The 24,280-nt window shown below is 40.7% G+C and overlaps 1 protein-coding gene and 1 pseudogene across 3 annotated transcripts in view; one reads left to right on the plus strand and one right to left on the minus strand.

The window, feature by feature from the left end:
- Positions 1 to 22,648, plus strand: part of VPS53 (VPS53, GARP complex subunit) — a 128,073-nt gene extending 105,425 nt beyond the window's left edge. For 2 of the 3 annotated variants that reach the window (XM_025041785.1, XM_025041786.1), the window contains 5 exons: positions 276 to 424; positions 4,658 to 4,727; positions 17,791 to 17,928; positions 19,470 to 19,574; positions 20,077 to 20,247. In XM_025041785.1, the coding sequence (XP_024897553.1) occupies positions 276 to 424; positions 4,658 to 4,727; positions 17,791 to 17,928; positions 19,470 to 19,574; positions 20,077 to 20,247 (633 nt within the window). Of the gene's footprint in view, positions 1 to 275; positions 425 to 4,657; positions 4,728 to 17,790; positions 17,929 to 19,469; positions 19,575 to 20,076 lie in introns of all 3 variants that reach the window. The other variant, XM_006925053.3, reaches the window with a different exon arrangement.
- Positions 13,749 to 16,210, minus strand: LOC102897154 (annotated as a pseudogene).
- Positions 22,649 to 24,280: the final 1,632 nt, after the last annotated feature.

Here is a 24,280-nt window from a genome sequence, read left to right on the forward strand (position 1 = left end):
GGTGGGAAGGGAAGGCTGTTTCAAGCGTGAGGGAGACAGGGTAGGAAAAGATGCCTGAGTGACACTTCGCTGTCATGGATAAGATGGGAATACTTGTTTTTATTCACAATTACCCACTACTAACTGGGTAAGACAAACTCCTCAAAACAAAATGGCAGCTGTGATGGCAAGCTATGGCCTAATTTCCACTTTCCCCTGACCCTTTTCTGGTAACAGGTAAGGCTGTCCTCCTGTGAGGGATCTAAAGGCTTGTCCCGCCCTATCTCCCTTTTCAGATGCAGTGGCAGAATGTGGAACATGTTGGTGACCAGAGCCCCTACGTCACCTCTGTCATTCTTCACATTAAGCAAAACGTCCCCATCATCCGTGACAACCTGGCTTCGACGCGAAAATACTTCACTCAGTTCTGCATTAAATTTGCAAAGTAAGTCCTGGAACATTATCATCATTGGGTTATGCTAATGCTATACTTACTACCAGTATGCTCATAATCTAGGTGTCCCCACCATCCAGCTGGAGCTTATTCTGGTGCCAGCAGGCAGAATAATTTTTTTTGTGCCCCAAATAAGCATAATAATAAGGAATGTAGTTAGCATTAATATATTGGCCAGGCGGAAAACCAGAGGAGAGAAGGAGCAATTAGGGGGATCGTTTTATAAACTATATAAATGTCTAACCAATGTACTGTATACTTGAAACTAATTTTTTTTTAAAGTGTAATAAGAAAACTAAATGCACTGAAGTCACAGATAACAGTAACAGCAGTACAGTCATCAACCAGACCAAAGCAAAGAGAAATGAGCTGAGGGATCCTGTTATTTTTAATTATGTGGACATAACTGTGCCCCTGCCTCCCCGTTTGAATAATTAAAATTATTTTTCAGTGATTCCACATATATAAAGGTAGGAACCGTCAGTTCTGTTCCTTTTGAGCCTTCTCTTCCTCCTTCCCCGTAGTACCTATTAATGTGGCTACCAAAATTTATTCACTTGTAGATGGCCTTGAGTCCAAGGAAAGTACCAGAAATTGGGAAGGGCAAGTCAGGGAGCTGTTCTACGAAGGTTGTTGGAGTGAACACTGAGCTGCTGTTTTCCTGCCATGTCCTCACACGTGACCATTTCTGGTTTGATGTTTTGAAGCAGGGAAATAGTTTGGTCCTTTGCCAGTCAGTCAGCATCTCGCTGTAGCACTGTTTCCCCTGAGACCAGACAATGCAGAGGTCAGTGCCCCTCTGACCAGTTACCAAACAAGCACTTCGGCAAGTTCTCAGGAAAGGGCTTCAGGAAGGTCAGCCCTGTCCAAGCTACTGTGTTTAGATTGTTCTCATCCAAGTCCCAGAAGGTGATTTAGGACTCCAGGTTTCTGTCATCCCCAAATCTCTCCCCGTTTGCATTCAATTAAGTCTTTCCTCTCCTTCACAAATAAATCCCCAAGGAACAACAGTTATGGAGTGGCTTGTGGTGTCAGCTTCAGTTTCCAGTTTGTCAAGAAGGGATAGAGTGGACTCTCCAGGGAGACGTTAATGTTTGCAGTATGGCAGGTGACCCAGGAGTTGACATTTCCTTTACTCTCTGGGTGCTCATTAATGTGTGTTAAAAGCATTGCCGATAAATCACATGGTGACACTCTCCAAAACCCCTGGTAGAAACAGCATCTCTATAAAAATTTACCGTGGCCAAAAATCTCCAGTGTGGTTGTACAGGGGTCTGACTGAGCTCACGTTAAAGTGAATAAGGGATTCCTTTTCTTGGCTAGTCCCGGCATTGGCCTTACAGCCTCTCAGAGCCGTTTCATTTTATTACTAAGCCCATATTGGATGAGCTGGGAGTAGGACGGCTATCTCTCACATCTGGAAAAGTTTAACTTGTGATCTAGAAAGTGGCTTTCTGATTTAATTCGTGGTACCCTCTCATCCTTGTAGAATCCCAGTTGAAGACTTGAAACCTCAGAGGTTGGGGCTGTGAGAAGACCTTCCCCCAGCCAAGAGCAATAGCTACCACCACCTCAAGGGGCTGGAGATATGCTTAGCAGTTATTCACTACATTGCTGGACTTCTCCCCCAAAGACATGTCCCCGGTCCCTGTATTTTCCTTATGTCACCCCCAGTAGACTAACACACAGCCTGTTTGAGGGCATAACTGATGCCTACTCTAGTGTAAAGTAACTTAGTTTATAAACTGTGTGTACTCTTCCAGTTAGTCAACCTCACATTCTTGTTTGGCCTGACTCTAGTTTGAAGAATCCATTCTAAGTAGTCCCTGTTCTCCCTCCCGATCAGCAGACCTTCCCATAGATCTGATCTCTGGAGTTTAAATTCCTTTCTCTTTAACTTCCTTTCCTTTCTCACCAATGCAAAGCCATAGATGTTGTTTCTTTTTGCCTCCATTTGTTCTGTGAAGCAACAGCCTTTCCTGTTTAAACATCAAGATCGCCCTCCTCCGCCCCCAGTTGAAACTACTTTTTGAAACACAAGTGACTTCCCTCGTCCACTAAGCTGATTCTCCTCCATTCAGTAATGGAGCTAATAAGACAAATTTCTTAACAGTGGCTGGGAGGATAAAATAAGAAGTCATGTGTAAACTTCCTGATAAAGTGCTCGTACCAAGCTGACGTTCAAAAAGTGGTAGCTGCTACCATTATTATTTATTATTATTTATTATTTATTCAACATACATTCTCTTGAGAACTTGCTATGTCCCAGACACAGAATTAAATGCTTTGGCCATAATAGACATGGTCCCTATTTTCATTTGCCTTAGAGTCAAGTAGAGGGAAACTGACATGTGAACAAGTATATTAAAGTAGGTTAGGTGGTTAGCTAGAAGTCTGTGGACTCTACGTAGAATATGATGGAAAGAATATGGTGATGGAGGAAAGGCTTCATAGGAGAGATGTCCTTGAGCAGAGCCCAAGAGATGTATGTGTACTGACCCACAAGGCTGTAGAGAAGAGCATTCTAGGCAGAGGGAGCAGTATAAGCAAAATCACAGAGGCATTAAATAGCCTGCAGAATCATGGGATCTGCAAGTAGCTCAACCGGGTTAAAGCATACAGTGCCAGGGCTTAGCATGATGAGACTGAACTCAGAGAATCTAGACAATCAAGGAAGGCCTTGTCTGCAGCCTTACAAGAGTTTTAATCAGGAGAAGGTCTTGATTATATTTGCATTTGAAATAAGTCCGTTTGGCAGCAGATAGATTAGAAAGAGTGAGACTGAAGGCTGGGACACCAGTTAGGAAACAATTGAGAGCTCAAGAAAGGGCAGGCAGTAATGGGAATGGTTGGAAGGGTGGATATAGGAGTTCAGGAGAAGAGCCGGTAACTGATTGGATAGTGGGATTGAGGGTGAGGGAGCCCTCTTGAGTAATTCCCAGTTTCTGACTTAGATGACTGGGTAGATGAGATCCAGTCCACTGAGCCTGGATTCTGGAATGAGGCTGAGTCATGGATATGCTGGGGTGGATGTGCCAGTAGGCCATTCCAATAGGATGTCCAGTAGGTCGTTGGATATTAGAGTGTGCACAAGTGTACAGAAAAAGATGGAGAAATATCGAAGAGGATGGAGATCAGCAGCCTGAGAGCAGCATTTGTAGAGTGAAATGAGTGCTAGCCAGCTTTTGTCTCAGCCTACAAATCCTGCTTTATTGCCACCGTTTCTCTTTTGGCCATTAGCCCTTATGACCATCCCCCCTTCCACCACTCCCAAAACCCCACCCGCAGTCTTTAACTCTGGATCTGGCCTTGATTATAGGCATTTCTAGTTCCCACACCTTCCATTCTACATCAGTACAATCCAGTTTCCCTACTCAGGCCCTTGCAGTTTTTTTCCTAAAAATCCCTCCTGACCTATTCAAATTTAATTCTCCCTTTCCCCAAACCAGCATCATTATTGGTTCACCTAATCCAAGTTGCCCTTCAGCCCTAGGTAAATTGGAGAGATCGTATATTTTGTTCCTGATCCGACAGTTACTCCTTAACAATTATTTCCTATTTTTGCATTTAAGATCCCCTAACCACCTTATGTATATTCTACTCTCATATCTGTTAGGATTTTTGCAGCTACTAATAACAGAAGCCCTGACTGAAACAGACTTAAACAGAAGGTAAACTTTATTTCATGTAAACCAGAAGCCCAGAGTAGGGACAGATCCAAGAATGGTTGATTAGTGGTTCAGCAACATCATTAAGGACCCAGGTTTTTACGCTGCTCCCCTTAGGGCTGGCTTCATCCTCATAATGGTGGGAAAATGGCCGCTCTAGATGATATAACCAAATACAAGAATACCCTAAAGAAGAAGAGTCTTGCCCCAGCCATGCAATAAAATACCTCTAGTCTGAATGGGCCAACTTAGATCACGTCCCCATCTCAAGACCGACAACAGTTACCAAGGGAATGCCATACCCTGACTGGCTGAGGCTAATTAGAATTCACCTCTATAGAGTAGGAGGAATTAACTTTTCTTTTACATCCCAAGGCCATGTATAGCTAAATAAAACCAGGAAAGAAAAGGAAGGCAATAGATGCTGGTAGGCTACAGAAGTATCTACTTAATTCTCAGTTTCTTTATGGAAGGAAGTGAGTCCTTGAAATTTTTTCTGCAGTTCTTTACAGAAGAGAAAATAAGCCTAATTCGTCATCTCTTTTTTTATCCACAGCTCCTTCATTCCCAAGTTCATCACCCACCTCTTCAAGTGCAAGCCAATTAGCATGGTGGGAGCAGAACAGGTGAGGTGAATTTAATACAGGGCCTTTTCTTTCTGACTTTAGTCATAGACCACATACATACCTTTATAGTACAGATCTGATCTGCAGTACAATTGCTGATTTCCCCTCTTTGGGAATAGTGTGATGACCTAATAGCTTAATTCAGTTATCCATTTATTCAACAATATTTTGTTGAGCACATACTAAATTCTAGGTGCAGGGTATAACACGTGAACAAGACAGAAAAGATCTTAGCTTCATGATGCTTACATTCTAGTAAGAAGAGATAGATAATATACAATTTAACAAAGAAATTAAAAGATAATTTCAACTTAAGTATGCTAAAGGGTATAAAGCTGGGTTATGTGAAAGAATATCTTAGGGGCATGAGGGAATAATGGCTTTAGAGTGGAAGGTCAGAGAGGCTACCCTGAGAGCTGGGGCTTGAGAGGGACAAAGCGAAAAGTGTCCAGACAGAGGCTCTGTTTATTTTGGATCCCATAGTTGCTGGGGCAGAATCCACTTAAGAGTAGCAAAGAAAGGCTTATCTTTTTGGTGCTGAAAAACTCTGTTCACCTCACCCAAGATTCATTCCTGGATTAGCCCCACTCCGTTCACTTGAATTCTGTGCTTCAAGACATCTCTTCATAGTCTGTGTCACATTAGCACCGATGAGTTGAGTTACGTGCTACAGCAGAATCACCTCATTTCAGCTACCACCTATTCAGACTATTCAAAGTATGAGCAGTTTGAGTTCAGAATGAGCAGTTTGAGTTCAGAGAGCAGCTTACGCTTACTTTTAAAGAAGCAAACAATGATATTCATCCCCTAATTCTTTAAAAATACCTACTTAGATATAAACTATTTAAATACTGATCATAAATGATTCTCATATATTAAAACAAATTCCAGGCCTCTATCTGGCAGCACTTAGCGAACCTATTTCAGTTACTTTTTATATTTGAAAGAACTCGACTACGTTTTTAAGTAAGAAGGTTATATAATTCAAGGCATTTTCTGATCTTCTACCTAATTAGTCAGCTTGGTACAGGCTCAGCTCTCTCGCAGCTTAGTGACTTGCCCTCACACTGGGCTCTAGGCTGTGCTGGTCCATCATACCTCTGGAAGATGGCAAGTTGGCATATGCCCAGTGCATCATGGATCTCATGAAGCTTCAAAGCCAGAGATGTAATACCTGTGAATATCAGGAATCTCTGAATCTGATAAGTACAGTGTGTTTTTATACTCTTTTTGTGAGTGGCCTTCTAGGTTATGGAACGGCAGTATGGCGTGAGCATTAAGGTTATGGGCTCCAGAATCACGGAGGTCTGAGGCTGAATGCTGTCTGCAGCATAACTGTTTGTCCTTTGATGAGTTACTTAACCTCCCACCACTTTAGTTTCCTCATCTGTAAAATGGGGTTAATCCTACTTCTGCCTCACAGGGTAGTTACGAGGATTAAACAAGATAATGACACAAAATCTGGCACAAGGTAAGCCCCCAACAAATGCCAGCTCTTACTAATTTAAGCTTCTTCAGACCAAGGACACGACTTTGTTTCTGTTTTCATTTCCCATCTCTCTGCATAGTAACACCTAGTCAACGCTTGCTGCTGGCTGTCTGACTGACCAGCTTTAACCAGAGTCAAAAATATTGTCTCAGAAAACCTCTTGAGAGGTTGTGTGGATTCAGACACTGACTGTGTCTGACTGTAACATTTCAGTGTTTTGAAACTCTAGACTCTTGTATGGAATAAGCATAGAGCTAATTCTTAGTTAGAAACAGCAGCCTAATGCCCCTCCCCCAACATGTTGTCTCTAGTTTCATTAGCCTGTGTTCACTGAGAATTGATTCTGTTCATCTCACTGTTTTGTGTAATCAGAGAGGATGTGGAGTGATTACGATCTGTGTATCTAGAAGAAGCTTTAGAGTTCTCAGTTACTAGGTTTCTGTCTCTAGACCTGATGAAGCCACTGGAACACAAAGTTGACTCATTGAGAACATGCATTCATGAGATTGCAGCTTTCCCAGGCCTTGCTAGCTGATTTAGTCTCTCGTAATCCTGATATTTTCATATTGTCACATAAATCTAATATCATATCTATTTTCCTCAGATTTTCTCTTCCTTAAAAGAATGTTAAAATAATCAGCTCGGACGCAAAGCCCGTATCTTCAAAAATATCAGTTTAGCCAGTATTTACTTCTGCTTTGAGACATGGATGAGAACCTTAAGGTTTTACTTTCTCAGACCGCAGGCAAATATGAGTGGGTGATATGGGAGTGTGGATCTCAACAGGCCCAGCCTGGGGGATGGCGTGGTGGGAACCAAAGGACAATGTGGCCTTTGAAAGAGTCCCACATGAAGTTCAGGTTTAGCTGGGTCTATGCTTGCCTGAAATATCTGGGCTTAGAAACCCAAACAGTCATGTAGCCAAAGGTATGATCACTCAGGCAGCAATGTTCATAGACTGAACTTCTTCTAGCAGCTGTAAACTGAGCTTAAATAAAACTGTGACATTCAAATCTAAGATTTAGCTAATCTCAACCGCCTCTGCTTTGCCACAAAGCTACTACATCCTAAATATAGATTATACTTTAATACACATGCTGAAATAAGGAAAGGAGACATTTTCCTGCTCTTCCTGATTACTGTATAAAGTGAATTACTTATTTTGAGCCCCAGAGCCCTCTTGAGCAATTGCAAGGGCCACGTGGAACTGAGCCATACTAGTATTTGTAATGCTTCTTGCTAGTTTGTGATTTTCAGAGAATCTGATGGGATTTGCAAGGTCACTAAGTAGTCTGTAGCCATGGTGTCTATGAGCACACAGCAGAAATGGAATCTATTTGCACCAACCTAACTATAGAGGAAGCAGCATAATATGGTATAGGGAAAAGAACTCTGAGACTTGGGGGCCCCCACTCTGCTATTAATGGTCCCCATGATCATAGGCAGTTGCTTCCCTGCTCTGGGCTCAGTTTCCATTTGTTTAAATAAAAACACTGAACCAGACACTCTTCACGCACCCCTTTTAGATCTGTCATATTATGGAGTCTAAAATATTTTAAGTAATATATTTTTTATCTATGAGGTTATTTTCTTTTCCTTTGTATTATCCTCATATGCTATCTTGACTTTTTTGTGGTAAAACATGCAAAACATAAAATTTACCATTTTAACCATTTTTAAGTGTACAGTTTAACAGTATTAAGTACATTCACATTGTTGTTCTGCCATCCCCTCCATCCATCTCCAGACCTTTTCATCTTCCCATACTGAAACTCCATTCCCATTAAACACTGACCTTCCATTCTGCCCTTCCCCCAGCTCCTAGCAACCACCATTCTACTTTCTATCTCTATGAATATGACTACTCTGGGTACCTCACATAAGTGGAATTAGATAATAGCTGTTCTTTTGTGTCCGGCTTATTTCACTTAACATGTCTTCAGGGTTTATTTAGATCGTAGCATGTTTCAGAATTTCCTTCCTTTTTAAGGCTGGATAACATTCCATTCTATGTATATAACATGTTTTAACCATACTGACTTTAAAATTCACATGATTCAAAACCATATGGAAAAAATGGTTTAAAGCAAGTTTTAGATTTTTTTTAAAACCCAAACACCAAGAAAAGGGAAAAAGAAAATCAGGTAGTATGTATAACATTGCAGTTGGAAAAACAAGAAAGTAGAATGGTTATTTTTCAGACACAGTTCTTCTCAGTAAATATCCTAAATGTAGCAAGTGTTTTTAAACACTCCTTTAAAAAAAATAGATTGATAAAATTCAATACCTACAAATTATAGATTAAAATAAACCTTAACAAACTAGGAATAGAAGGGAAATTGTTGAATCTGATAAAGGGTATATATAAAAACTTATGAGAGGGTATGGATTACATGGGTAAATTCATTTGGCAAAATTGTACAGTTAAGAATTGTACATTTTAATGTATGTATATTTTACCTCAAAAAAATTAAGTGAGGGATAGGGAGTGATCATAGCAGGGTTTCTCAACTTTTGCACCATTGACTTATGGAGCCAGAGAATCTTTCGTTGTGGGGGCTTATACTTTACAAGTTGTTGAGCAGCATCACTTACCACACTACCCACTAGTTGCCAGTAACACCCTTCCAGTTTTGACAATCAGAAATCTCTCTAGACATCACCAGATATCTGGGTGGGGATTGGGGTAATGGACCAAATCACCCCCAGCTGAGAACCACAGGATTTAGAAGCATAAGTGAAATAAGATGAGAATACCAGAATGCCTTTGGTGGTTGCAGCTGGGTGATAGATGCATAAAGATTTATGATACTATTGTGTTTACTTCATCTATGTTTGAAATTCTCCATAACAAATTCTAAAAGATAATAATAGTATCCACACCCACATGTATTCACTCATGTGTAATCCGAAATAAAATTTTATTTGGGGATCGACACAAAACTTTCATACTTTTGCAATTAAACTTCCTTCTAGATTTTCTCATTTTAGAACTTGAGTTAGGAAAGTTAAACTTTCTCCTTTCTTTTTTTGAATGCATGTGCTTCTGCCCAGATAGTAGAGCTTTCTCCGTTTCACACATCACTTTTTTCCTTCTAAAGAGCTTTTTGAATCTCTTATCTACCCAGCCGCTCACTTTTCTCTGTCTGATTAAGCTCTGGCCCATCTTGATTTCTATGAGACCATCCTTTCCACTGAGAGCTCAAAGCCTCTTCTATCACTCAGTCAAAAAAGGTCCTCTCTTTTCATGCCACACAGAGCGAGGAGACAGGCTCAGCCATGCTCTAGAGGCATTTACCGCCATCAGCAAGGTCATCCAGGACCTGGAGATGGGAGAACTGAACAAGCTTACGAAATAAACGCATCAGTTAAAGAAAAAAAAAATGACAATAAACATCATGCTTAATGGTCAAATATAGAAAGATTTTCTCTTAACATTAGGAATAAGACAAAGATGTCTGCTATCACCATTTCTGTCCTACACTGCCCTTGAAGTCCTTGCCAGAACAATAAGGCAAAAAAAAAAAAGTAAAAATTTTTTAAAGAATTAAATAAAAATTAGAAAGGAAGAAAAGGTCATTTTTAAATGCCAGAACAATAAGGCAAAAAAAAAAAAGTAAAAATTTTTTAAAGAATTAAATACAAATTAGAAAGGAAGAAACGGTCATTTTTAACAGAGAACATGATTGTGAATCAATATCTAAAAATCTACAGATAAACTATTAAAATATAAATTTAGCAGGGTTGCTGGATGTAAGGTCAGTATTAAATTATTTTTGACATTTTAAATATTTCTGTATACCAGCAACAATTTAAAACTTAAAAATTTTTAATTTACAGTAGCATTAGGAAAACATTAAATACCTAAGAATGAATCTATCAAAAATGTCCAAGTCTTCTACATAGAATATGATACAATTTTAAGAAACATTAAACAAGACCTTTAAAATGACAGGATAGCTCATGTTCCTAGATTAAAACACTCAAAAAGATGTAAAGTTTTCCAAAATTAATTCATAGCATTGGTACAGTCCCAATTAAAATCCCAGCATGGGTGGCGTGTGAGTGCGTGTGCGTGTGTTTGTGTGCATATAAACTGATAAGCTGATTCTGAAAGTTAGATGGAAATACAAAAGGCTAAGAACAGCTAAAATCATTTTAAAGAAAAAGAATAGAGTTGGAAGACTTAAACCTTAGGGTATCAAGACTTAATACTGTAGTAATTTAGACTGTGGTACTGGCATCAGGGACAAATAAGCTAATAGAACAAAATCAAGTTTAGAAATAGACTCACACATATACAGACACTTGATTTATGAAAAATGTGACACTGTAATTTAGTTGAGAAAGGAAGATCTCAATAAATGGTGCTGGGCAATTGGATGTCCATATGGGGAAAATATTAATCTTGACCATTGCCGTATACTGTATATAAAAAGAGGATATCTAGAAAGCCAGTAAACGTATTAATTGTCCAAGGAAATGTAAATTAAAGTCATAATAATGTCAGAATGGCTAAAATTAAAAAGACTGACAATACCAAGTGTTGGTGAGGATGTAAAGCAACTGAAACTTTTATATATTAATAGTAGGAATGGAAATCGGCACAGCCAAATGGGAAAACTGTTGGGCCGTCTCTCCTAAAGCTGGACATGCCTACCCCGTAATCTAGCAATTCTACACTTGAGCAGATTCCACCCCAGAGAAGGGAGGGCACATGACCACTTAAAGACATGTACAAGAATGTTCATAGCAGATTAATGAGTTAAGCTAATCTTCAGCGACAGAGGGCAGAAAACTGGTCTCCTTTGTTGAGAAGGAAGGGAGAGCATTGACTGGAAGAGAACATGAGGGAGCCTTGTGGGATGCTGGAGATATCCTATATCTTTAGTTAGGTATAAGGTATAGGTATACATATATAAAAGTTTATCAAGCTACATACTTGGTTTTTATGTACTTTACTGTATGAAAGTTACACCTAAATTAGAGAGAGAGAGAAGGAGCAGAGCATGTCCCCACCTTGGTCCATGCATTTTTTATATCTTCTGTGCCACCTCATTGAAGAACTTTGCAGCATATATATGGTTCTTTACCTTCTAGATGTATACTTTTATCTTATCCACTCAAGATTTCCCTAACTACTAATAGTCATGGTGTCCCCCCCAAGAGTAGGAGGCACTTTAAGAAGTAAACCCCTCAAAACTTTCCATTGTTGGGTTATGATGAACTTTCACAAGAATAGCATGCTGGCCAGCCCTATACCCCAGTAGCCCATCAACAACATGAGCCACACCACTCCAAAAAATTATCTCTGAGGCTTAAACAAATTTGGCTTATGACCACCTCTTACCCCATGCCTTATGCCTAAGGAGATGAACTGTTAGCTATTTTCAACAAAGAAAACCAGCAGATTTTCATGATAAATGCGGCTATTCACCTTCACTTCCCACAGACAGCTGCTAAATCTGTCAGACTAGCTCCTGCCTTTTCTGACTGCACTGCTTTTTGTAAAGCCTAAGACCAGGGTTTCTATCTCTTCAGCTGTCTGCTGTAGACAGAATTTTATTGACTGGCCAAGGATTGAAAATGTCATATCTCAAGATTTGGAAGACACTAGAAAATTATGTCTTGGTCATTTAGAACTCTTCTTGTCATTTAAGACTGTATAATTATTTATACACATAATATGTCTATAGGAAGTAGAAAGTATAGAAAAAAGTAGGCAATATGCCCATATGTTTCAAAATCATTGATTTTTTTTTCCCTTTCAACAGCTAATGCTAAGACATGGCTTTGATTTTGACAAGGCTCTGAAAATTTGCTATATGGAAGATAAAGTCGAATCCTCACCAGGCCTCAAATAGCATACTTAAAAAAAGAAGAAGAAATAAATATTTCCAGTTAATATAAATATAGAAAATAATGTCAAGAATACCAGCTCACCACTCAGTCAAATCTTAACATGCTTCCACATTTGCTTTAGATCTTTTTTTATATAAAGTAAATCATCACAATTATTGCTGAAGCCCCCAGGGATCCTACCCGCTCAGTCCCCTCCCTTCATGCCCAGAAGTAACCACTATTCTGATTTTGACTTTTATCATTCCCATATGCGTTTTGATGTGTTACATGTGTATATATTCACAAACGATATGTAATTTTGTTTTGCATATTTTTAAACATATCATTTCCCCACTTGCTTTTGTTGCCCAATATAATGTTTTTGAGATTTATCTATGTTGATATATGTTGTCTGAGTTTATTCATTTTAACTCAAATATCATATTCCATTGCATGAATATACCACAATTTAATTATCCATTCTACTGTTGATGGACATTTAAGTTGTTTCCAGTGTTTTGCTGTTACAAACAGTGGATGCAGGAAACATTTTTTTATAAGAGCAAGAATTTCCCTAAAGGGTGTAAGTATGGGTGCTGTGTTGTGGGTTATGCAAGTCTTCAAGTAAGAAAATGTTACTGAATTTCCTCTAAAGTGCTTCCGCTTAGAGAGTTCCCAAATTTATATTTTCACCATAAATATGAATTTCATTGTGCCATATCCTGCCAACACTTGGTATTATCAGCCTTTTTAACATTTGCCTCTCTGATGAGTATAAAATGTTATACAATTATGGCTGTAATTCGCATTTACTGGATTACTTATTACATTACATGTCATTCCACATGTCTTATGAGCTCCTGAGTTTTTGTTTTCATGAATTGCCTGTTCAGATCTTTGCCCTACTATTGCTGTTACTGTTGCTTTTGGGTTGCTGGTCTTTTTCTTACTGATTTGTAGAAATTTTCATATGTTCTGAATATTATTCCTTTGCCAATATTATACATATCTTCTCCTGGTTTGTGCCTTTTGCTTTATGTGTCTTTGATATAAACTTATTTTAAAGTAGTAGATTTTTCAATCTTTCTGGTGTTTCACATTCTTCTCTACCCACAAGTAATAAAAATAATCTATTTTTTTTCCTTAATGTTTTTCTTTTTATATCTAGGTTTTTAATCTTCTTGGAATTTAGCATACTTATTCTTTAGAGGCATGTATGGGGTTACCTCTGAGGGACAGCAGTGATCATTTCCAGTGGGGCTGTGGGAAGTGTTCTGATTGATGCGGGCTCATTGTATGGGCCTCAGACAATCTATGCTCGTCTCTCCTCTGCGTGCCTGGGTATCTTTCTCTGTGAGCCTATGGCCTCTTCAAAAAACAAATACTTGGGAAGTAAGAATTTTCATCTCTGGAAACCTAGAAAAATCCAAATGCATTAGCATTTTCCTGGTCTGCAGTTGAATGACATAGAGTTTAGGCCTTTGGCCACATTACTGCATGAAATTACTTTTAGTGTAGCTTCCTCACCATTTTTTAAAATTAAAGCTTTGTTTTTTAGAGCAGTTTAAGGTTCACAACAAAATTGAGGGGCAGGTACAGAGAGTTCCCATAATACCCCCTGCCCCTGCCCCGACAAATGCATAGCCTCCTCCATTATCAACATCCTCCAACAGAGTGTACATTTGTTATAATTGATGGACATACATTGACACATCATCATCACTAAAAGTCTGTATTTATACTATGGTTCATTCTTGATATTATACATTCTATGGGTTTGGACAAATGTATAATAACACGTACCCACCATAATAGTGTCATACAGAGTAGTTTCACTGACCTAAAAATCCTCTGCACTCCTCCTAACCATCCCACCCACCACCCCCAGCTCTGGCAACTACTGATCTTTTTACTGTCTTTATAGTCTTCATAGTTTTCCAGAATGTCGTATAGTTGGAATCATACATTACGTAGCCTTTTTAGATTGGCTTCTTTCACTTGATCATGTGCATTTAAGGTTCCTCTGTCTTTTCATGGCTTGATAGCCCATTTCTTTTTAGTACTGAATAATACTACTCCATCAGGGTATACCACAGTTTACCCATTCAGCTACTGAAGGACATCTTGGTTGCTTCATAATTTTTGGCAATTATAAATGAAGCTGTTAAAAGCATCATATGCAGGTTTTTGTGTGAACACAAATTTTCAACTCCTTTGGATCAAAACCTAGGAGTATGATTGCTAGATTGTATGGTAAGGGTATGTTTAGTTTTATAAGAAACCATCAAACTGTTTTCCAAAATGGCTGTACCATTTTGCATTCCCATCAGCAATGAGAGTTCCTGGTGCTCCACATCCTCACCAGCATTTAGTGGTATCAGCATTCCAGATTTCACGGCCATTCTAATAGATGTATAATGGTATATCATTGTTTTGGTTTGGTTTTTATTGCTCCCATCAACAAAAGGGAAACTTTATTGAGGCCCCAGGGCCAAGGGGTTTGGGCAGGAGGCCGCCCTGCAGGCCAAGGAGGCTGTGGAGGGCCCTTATTTGACCTTCCTGGAGTGTAGGTTGTTGGTGTTGCCACACTTCTTGCGGTACATGACAGAACAGGGATGCAGGTGGGCATAACACTTGCAGCATATCATCTTGTCGCAGTTGTACGTCTGGGCAAGCTGGCGGAAGGAGGGCTCGGTGATGCCACGACACAGATGAAGCACCAAGTGCAGGGTGGACTCTTTTAGATATTACAGCCTGAGAGAGTGTGGCCATTCTCTGTTTGCCCACAAAAGTCAGGTAGGATGCACCCCTAATCTTGGATTTTATTTTTTTCCTCAGTTGCAGGAAATTTTAATTTTTTTTATTAAAAATTATTAGGGTGACATTGATTAATAAAATCAGATAAGTTTCAAATGTACAGTTCAACACTATGTCGTATATATATTGCATTGTGTGTTCACCTCCCAAAGTTAGATTTCCTTTTGTCACCAAACATTTGACCCTTTTTTCCTCTATCTACCTCTCCCGCCCCCACTTCCCACTGGTAACCACTAACCCACAGTCCATGTCCATGCGTCTCTGTTTGTCATGTTTGTTGCTTTGAGTTTTATATCCCACATATGAGTGATATCATATGGTTTTCAACTTTTTCTGTCTGACTTATTTGGCTTAGCATGATTATCTCAAGATCCACTCATGTTGTCCTTGTCTTGGATTTTAGCTTTGACATTCTCAGTGGTGTCACAGGGCTTGACCTCGAGTGTGATGGTCCTGCCTGTCAGGGTCTTCGCAAAGATCTGCACGTGGTGGGGAGGCTGCTCGCTGCCTAGTTGAAGAGAGACCTGTATTGTTTTAATTTGTATTTCCCTGATGACGTATGATGTGGAGCATCTTTTCATATGCCTATTTGCCATCTGTATATTTTCTTTGGTGAGGTGTCTGTTAAGATCTTTGACCCATTTTTTTTTTAATCAAGTTGTTTGTTTTCTTATTGCTGAGTTTTAAGAGTTCTTTGTATATTTTGAGTAACAGTCCTTTACCAAATGTATCCTTTACAGATATGTTCTCCCAGTCTATGACTTGTCTTCTGATTCCTTTGACATTGTCTTTTGCAGAGCATAAGTTTTTCAGTTTAATGAAGTCCAACTTATCAGTTATTTCTTTCTTGGGTCAGGTCTTTGGTGTTATATCTAAAAAGTCATTACCATACCAAGGTCACTTAGATTTTCTCCTATGTTATCTTCTAGTTTTATAGTTTTGCATTTAACATTTAGGTCTGTGATCCATTTTGAATTAATTTTTGTGAAGAGCGCAAGGTCTGTGTCTAGATTCATTTTCTTTGCATGTGGATGTCCAGTTGCTCCAGCACCATTCATTGAAAAGACTGCTCCAATGTATTGCCTTGCTCCCTTGTGAAAGATCAATTTATTTGTGTGGGTCTATTCCTGGGCTCTCTATTCTGCTCCACTGATCTATTTATCTGTTCTTTCACCAATACCATACTGTCCTGATTACTGTACCTTTTTAATAAATCTTGAAGTCAAGTACTGTCAGTCCTCCAACTTTGTTCTTCTTCTTCAAAATCACGTTGGCTATTTGGGGTCTTTTGTATCTCCAGATAAACTTTAGAATCAGTTTGTCGATACCTCACCATTTTTTAAGAGTAATATTTTCATCTAAGTTATTTCAAGTAAAACATTGATATAATCTCCAAGTTTTTATAATCACCATGACCATTAATAGTGGTTCTCACTAATGAGGTTATCTTATCTTTAGTCATTAATTCTCCTGTCCATAGGAAAATGCAGGGAATGAGAGAATGCAGTGTCCCGGGGCCTAGAGAAATCCCATTCCATCCCTGCCTGATATAATTATGAAGGCTTTCTGAGAGCCAGTGGCAGTGTAGATACAGCAAGCCTTGTCCTGAACATAAGATTGACCATCAGAGTTGTAGTGGTGGTGGCCGTGGGACTGTCGCCCCATGGCTACCTTTGTCTGGTTGGTGAGCATGTGATTCCATTCTCTTAAACTGTCTCAATGGGCCAGAGTGTTATCAGGCTTCAGTTATTTCTGTGTGACCTGGTTGCCAAGAGCAGCATGTTCATAGTACACATGGACTCAACAGACAACAGTATGAGCTCTAAGCCAACACTGCCCTCTAGCACTTACCTAGGCAGCAGGAAATGGAAATACAGCTTCCTGTCCACTTCATCCTCCCATCCATTGTGTGAGATACTTTTAGCAAGTTATTTAACCTCTGGAACTTTGATTTTTCTCAGCTATAAAATGGGAACAATAAATACCTACAGGGCAGGGTCTTGTAAAGACTAAATGACATGAAACATTCCTAGCATCATTCTTGGCAATTGGTGTGCAATCAGAAAAGCTGATGTCCTCCCAAATAATTAGCATCCAAGGGAACAACAACAACAAAAAAAGCAGATCGTTGCCAAGGTACTAATGTTTAAATTTGGTATACTCTCCTACATCTTCGCTGGCATTCAAGAAATTCAGAATACACCAATACTGAGTCACCATTTTCTGCCTGTTGAATAAGCAAGATTTTTATGACAGTTTCCAGTGCCAATGATGATGCAGTCAGCCCTACTGTCAGATTTGTAAATAGGTACATTCATTTAGAAAGCAGTTCAAGATATGTATCAAGAACCTCAAAAATGTCCTTATTCTTTGATCTGTTCCAAAGACTCTCTCCTAAGGAAATGCCATTGATATATTAGAATTATATGTACAAAGCTATTCATCACAGCATTCATTATTTGTAATAATAAAAATCTAGAAACAAATTATAGGAGAAATGGTTAAATACACTAAAATCACACACACACACACACACACACCATAAAGTACTATATAGCCATTAAAAATCATGATTTTTTTTTTTTTTAAAGACTGCCAAGATGTAAAATAGAATTCAGAAACCTTCAGGTACTAAGTGGAAAAGCCAGGTTATAAAACTGTATATACAATATAATTCTAGTTTTTTATACCCACAGACTGGTGAGACTATTACATTTAACTCTGGCTTCTTGTTTTTATTTTGTCCTGGGTAATAGGAATTATAACTAATGTTTTTCCTTTTACGTTTTTTTCCTGAGTTTTCTCTGATGAGAACGTATTACCTTTAAAATCAGAAAAATGTTATTAATCATCATGGATATATTAGGTGTTGTGTCTATATGAAGTGGCTCATGGGATTCTGCTTTGCTCCCACAGCTGCTACTGGACACCCATTCCCTGAAGATGGTCCTGCTGGATCTACCTTCCATTGGCTCACAGGTGGTGAGGAAAGCACCTGCCAGCTACACCAAGATTGTTGTGAAAGGCATGACCCGGGCGGAGATGATCCTCAAGGTGGGGCTCATGTCTTCCACAGAGTTTCTCTTTCTTTCCTCGGGCTGTTTGTCTGATCGCTTATTCCAAGGAGTACTGGTTTTGAAAACACAGGTGAGGGCCGATCCCCCACCAGTCTCACATTCTTTGGTGGAACTAAATTCTGGTCTCATCAGATATTGTTGAAAGCCAGTGGACAGTTCCTAATTCTTCCTGACAAATGAATTTTTCGTCATAATGAGATTCTCTTGTAATAAGATTTGGCCAAGATTGGAAGTTAGGTGGGATTGTCTCTGTGAATCAGTGTCTAGGTCAGGTTTCTCTGCTTCTCCGCAGGAATTTCCGGCCCAGCTATCAGTTACTCCCTTCCGCATAAGTTTCTTTGGCTTTCTAAACTGTATTTTACGGGAACTCTGAACAGATGTTTCAGCAACTGACTCTAATCAGCGAATGGGTTTTCTAAAGCCCCATTTAACAAAATAATATACACGGGGTGATGATGTTGAGAACGTCCGAAGCCTTGGGCACCTGCATCTGATTTCCACCTCTTCTCGTTGAGAAGAGAGGGGGCCTGTTTGGGAGAAGGCTAGAGAACAAATGACGCTATCATGGAATGCTCTTAAAAATTTAGGGCCTGCAGGCTCTTCGGGTCTGTCTCCCACATAGAATGACTCAAATGATGGCAGGAGTAAAAAGTAGCAGTGGGACCTGAGACATTGGTGGGACCAGGTGAGAGTCCTGCACAGACCCTGAGCTTACGGCTTGAGGAAATTGGAAGCAGCCTGATAATCAGTTCCTTCCACAGCTGGTTTACTCACCAGGGAGGAGAGCAGAGTTTGGGAATTATCTGCAGAGAATTTCTGAGTGAACTACCCCTTACCATTCTGAGTTACATTTCTCAGGAGTTGGAAACAAAACTAGTCTGCTGGAGGAAGAAAATCAGACACTGCATTTCAAAACCAAATGGAAATGAATGTGAGGATTGCAATGCCATTACTTTCCTGCTGCTTGTATATTTCTTGAATGTAGTTAAATGAAGTTCCAGATTTTAAGTCTTGAAAAGGGTAAGGCAGCTTTGGGGTTTTTGTTTTTAAGGAAATCCACTTAAATCCACAGTGCCTTTTGCTGCCCAGTCCTCAGGAACAATGATAAGCGAAGATAGAAAACATCAGGTACCACAAACCCACAAAACATCTCAAACTGTAGACCCTCTAACAGCGTTTCCTAAATGGTGCCAATATTTTTAAAAAATCACCGGGTATTTTTAAACATCCCAGGCCCTCAGAATTAGAATCTTCAGAGGAAGGACATGAGAACCTGCACTTAAAAAGCAATCCAGATGATATTTATGATTCAGCAAATTTAGGAAATCCTGCTCTAATTGAATGTTAAGATGAAGTAGGCCATCAGGACATTTCTGCGTTTGGAGTTGCTGCTACTTAAGGAAATCTTGCAGAGTCCATAATGGACTCTGGTCAGTTTGCAGGTCAAAAGAGATGATCCCCTGCCCCCCAATCATGAGCTTTCCCTGAGGGCCTGCTTTTGTCTCTCTCCCTTGGTAGGTAGTGATGGCCCCCCACGAACCGTCCGTGGTATTTGTAGACAACTACATCAAACTCCTTACGGACTGCAATACAGAAACCTTCCAGAAGATACTGGACATGAAGGTTAGCTCAGTGTCTCGTTTTGTCCACTTGCACATCCTTCTCACACACAGTGGTCCTTAACTGGGGGGGAAGGGGGGTGGATATGGGCCCCTGGGGAGCCTCCTCAAAGTGCATATGCCTGGCCTCATGCTGCCATCTGGACTCTTGAAGAGAAGGATCCTGGGCACATTAGCTTCCTGATTCTGATGGTACCTCCAAGCCCAGTCAAGAACCACTGCTTAGCAGAATGAAAAGATGTATCAGTTTCCTCACCCTGTTTCCCTATCCTTTCTTCTCTCTCAACCCCTTCTCTCCTATTCTATTACCTTTTTTACTTCCTCTGCTTCTTTCCCAGGCTACTACCCAGGGCTGGTAACTCCCCTGAGGAAAGTGTTAATCCTCAGCCCAGAGTGATTATGCTGTTGGCGGAGCCTCAACTAACAGCATACCAGATGCCGTACTTTCCCCTAGGGCCTTGCTGGGGCCAGACTTCTCATTATCCTCCTTTCTCTTTCAACCTCAGGGGCTGAAGAGGAGTGAGCAGAGCTGCATGCTGGAGCTCTTTCGCCAGAGGCTCCCCACCCCGCCCTCAGGGCCAGAAGGCTCCAGCTCCTTGTCCCTACTGGCTCCCACACCAGAACAGGAATCATCTCGCATCCGCAAACTAGAGAAACTAATTAAGAAGAGACTGTAGGAGCAGAAAAGGGGCACTTTTTCCCCTGGCCAGCGACCCTGAGCACCCAGCTCCCTAGAAGCCCCCCACCTCTCCTGTGCTCACCCCGACTCTCAGATCGCCAATCTTGAAACTGCCTGAGACATTTGGGTTGTTAATGTGTCTCTCCCATGCCCTGTCTTAATTCCTGTCCTAATCGGAGAAGCAAGTAAGGGCCAGGTTATAAAAAGGCAATTTCGACGATCTCCGATTCTTGCAGCAGAGGCAGCATTTGGGTGAAAGGTCCCTGCCCTTCACTTGCTGTTTCTGGGCTGCTCTCGACTGGTCCGGTTGTCGCCGATTCCGTAGCCTCTCTCTGCGGTAACACGCTCTGGCACGTGGCCCTATTCCCTACCATGCACCTGTCCAGGCAACTTGAGTGACAAAGCCTGGATCTCACCCCTTCCTCTGCCACTATTTGAGGTTGTTCCGAGTTAATGACATGGCAGATTACAGGTATAGGAAACCAGCCTTACTTTATGAAGGAAATGGAAGCAGGAGCACTCTTCTTTGTAAATCCCAGCTTGGGTGCATATTTTGCTTCTGGTACTTTTCATGACGTGGCCAAGTTTTTCCCTTATTCCCCTTATTTCTCAGTAATCTCCACTTCCCTCTCCCTGTACGTCTAAGGGAGGATTTCCTCTGTGTCTCTCACCCAAGAGGATTATATGCGCCAGGCCTTGGAAGCAGGTTCCCTCTCTGCCATGGGGCTTTTGGTACGTCATCCCCCATCATGAGAATGGGCAACATATTTGCCCTGATTCATCCGGTTCACTGGAAACCAAGCCTCCATTAACTGTGACTCAGCATTTGTTCAGGAATTACGAACAATTTGTTGGCCAGGTAGGGTCAGAGCTAAGGAGGAAGATGGAGTTCTTTACAGAGAATGCCTGTAACAGGCCTCAGGATAAAATTGGACTATTAGATAAGACTCAGGATGGAGGAAGTTACCTAAAAAATCCCTGAAATTTGTGACAGCCGTACAGTGGGAAACATTAAGGTTTGAAAATCTGACCAGAAACTATAATTATTTCTCCCCTTCTTATCTTCCCACTATAACCACTCTGCACTGTTACCCTTCCCTCTCCATCAGCCCTTTGCCCAGACTCAGTCTATCAGCCCCAACTTTGCTCCTGGGCCTCATTTCTTCATCACCCTCCAACCTGGTCTTGCTAGTCAGTCTGACTCATGTATTGAGCATCTCAAACTCGAGAACACTGAGAAGCGGTGGAAGAAAGAGGTGTGGCCTTTAGCTGAGCTCAGTTAGGAAAAGATGGCTAAATATGAAAAGTACAGGAAGGGAGGGGAAGGAGTGGAGCGAGCACCTGGCAACTCAGTAGATGGAGTTCACTGTGCCCAGACAGCCGTCGTGTCGCTGCAGTGCAGTGAAGTTACACAGCCAGCACTAATTGAGGTTAACATTCTCTTCCCACTTTTAAAAAAAGGGAACAGTGGTTCCGTCTCCAAACAGCATAGTCACTTCAGCCATCTGTGACTGACCTGGGAAGCCAGGAAAGCCAGTGGGCTGCTGCACCTGGTTCTTGTCACTCTTGGTGTTTCCAGATCCACACTTTTGAGTCATTTTGGGGGATTCATTTGTTGGACCTCTTCATAATGGCATTGAGATGTCAAGCCCTGTTTTCTGCCAGTTGGTGGTCGTAGCCAGGGAAGTTGCTTTCTTGATTTATTGCGCTGTCAGTAATCTCCAAGGAGTCAACAGATGTCAGTAGGAGTTATGTTAAATGTCTCATTGACGGGGTCTGAATGCTCTGTGTGCATCTTTTAAGGACAGACCATGTTTCTCAGCTGGGGATATGCATCAGAATCACCTGGGTCTCTTTTTACAAATACAGATGCCTGGAGATTCTGAACTAGTAAGTCTGGAGTGGGGCCTGGCATGTAAGTTGAAAAATTCTGTAGGTGATGATACTGTTTATTCCTTGCTAAGAACCATTGCAATAGAGAGAAATTTGATATAGCGAATGGTTCCTATAGCACATTTTCATAAACGTGTATTTTTTCTGTCTCTCTAAGCAAGTGTAATTACTGTACAGTTGAGCTGTTAACCAACATGGTAAAGATTCTTTCCTGATAGCCAGCAGCTTTCATTTTAAACTTGTGTTAACAGTAGGGACCATGTCAGAAGTTGTGCTTTCCCCGTACTGACTCGGATTCTTCCTGTTTAGTTGAACCAGCCCCAAAGAGAAGGTTTATTACTGTCACTTCAAATATAAAGGGGCATATATTGGTAAAAACGGTAACTAACAACTCTGTTATTAAGCTAAACTTATTGTTTGTTCCTCTCACTTTCTGTAGCCCCTTAAAAAAAAAACTTTGAAGTCACTTTATGTGGTTAAAATAAATATTAATAATTTATACTTGATGTAGAGTTCACTGCTGCTCTTATTACGGACAGACTTCCTGAGAGCCGGCTTAGAGGTGCCCAGGCTGGAGAAAGTCCTATTGGGATCATAACAGTGAAACGGGAACCATGAAGGACAGGGTGCTTTGACCTTCAAATTCAGTTCTGGAATCAAAGCTATCGGCACTCCTCCCTTCCTTGAAGAACACAGAACCAGTACCTAGGACTTTGCCCGCCACCCAGAAGAGGGTGCCCACTTTCCCATGCCTAGGGTGGCTCCTCAGTGCAGACAAGCAGGACTGAGAGCAGACCGCCAAAGACCAGCGTGACAGCTACAGGGCAGACAGGGTGAGTGGGTCTGAGGCTGCTGAGCGGTGAGAGGGATATTATACCAGCTCATCCCGAATTTCGACTGGACAGGAAAACCTAGTTCCCTCTTTATAGAATGCTAGAGAAAATGCCAAAACCTCACAGCTGGAAATGTAATGCCACTCCCTAGGAAGAGAATTCTCTAAAATAACTAGCTTGCTTGAGGGTGAAAGCAAGTGTTTCACACTTCTTGTCTACTCCAAGTGAGATGGCTAAAAATAAAATTATGAGAACTGCATCGGGCCACTTACACAGTGCCTTGGAAACATGGGCATATGAAAAGCTGGCATGCATAAAGAGTACTGTTGCATTTTATATAGTAAATAAAAATTTCCAATCTCATTCTAGTACTTACCGGGATAGACTCCTGGACCCTCAAAGTTCGATACCTATGGGAGTTACCAGTTTCCTTAAAATAAAGGGATTGCTTTTTCATGTAAATATCTTTCAGTTTCCCCATCTGGAAGTAATTTCTTAGTACATATTGGAGCATAAAATACTACAGTTAATTAAAGCATTACCGGATGTCATTTGCTAGGATGTATTTCCTTACCGTTGACAGAAAACAGAACGGACTATAGGAAAGAATTAGCAAGCCTATGAACCTTGGACTCCGCTCTCAGCATCTGCCCTTCTCCCTGGTGAGATGTGCCCCTTCCTAAGGAAGCAGTGCACGAAACAGAATGTGATGTTCATCAGCGAGTTCCTAGCACATCCAACTGTGGTGGAAACCCAGTCTGTAAATATGCGTAAGGTGTTCTGCTGCTGATTTGGAAACCTTGTGCTCTGAATTTCTACCCTGTTGACTTTCCCTTCTCCACATTAAAGTTCCAATCACAGCCTGCTTTTCCATGTGACTACCAAGGGATTTCTCTCCTGTATGCAGTAAGTTAATCCCATTTCCTTAATAACTGGGTGGGCATTCTGCAGTGAACTTTTTGGGAAGTCTGACATTTCTTCCAGCAGTGGAAAATCTGTTGCAGCACTGCTGTTAGGTTGGCTTTGAGATATTACCTGGTTTCCATTCTTTATTTTCACCAGCTACCCACTTTAATAGGGTAGCCAGGGATCAGTCTGGTGAGAAAAGAAACACTTCCATATAACCCACCTAAAAGCAGTACAAGATGATTTACCTGCCAGGCTCTCTTCCTTCTCACCTACATAGTGGAGCATAAGCAGTGGGATATGAAGAACGTGTCCATTTGTAACAAAAGCAGCCTCGGAGTGGAAACTTCTACAGAACACCTGGCCTCCAGGTGTGGTTCTGGCACTTTGATGTGGGGC

Source organism: Pteropus alecto, unplaced genomic scaffold, assembly GCF_000325575.1.
Source record: "Pteropus alecto unplaced genomic scaffold, ASM32557v1 scaffold98, whole genome shotgun sequence".
Taxonomy (NCBI): Eukaryota; Metazoa; Chordata; class Mammalia; order Chiroptera; family Pteropodidae; genus Pteropus; species Pteropus alecto.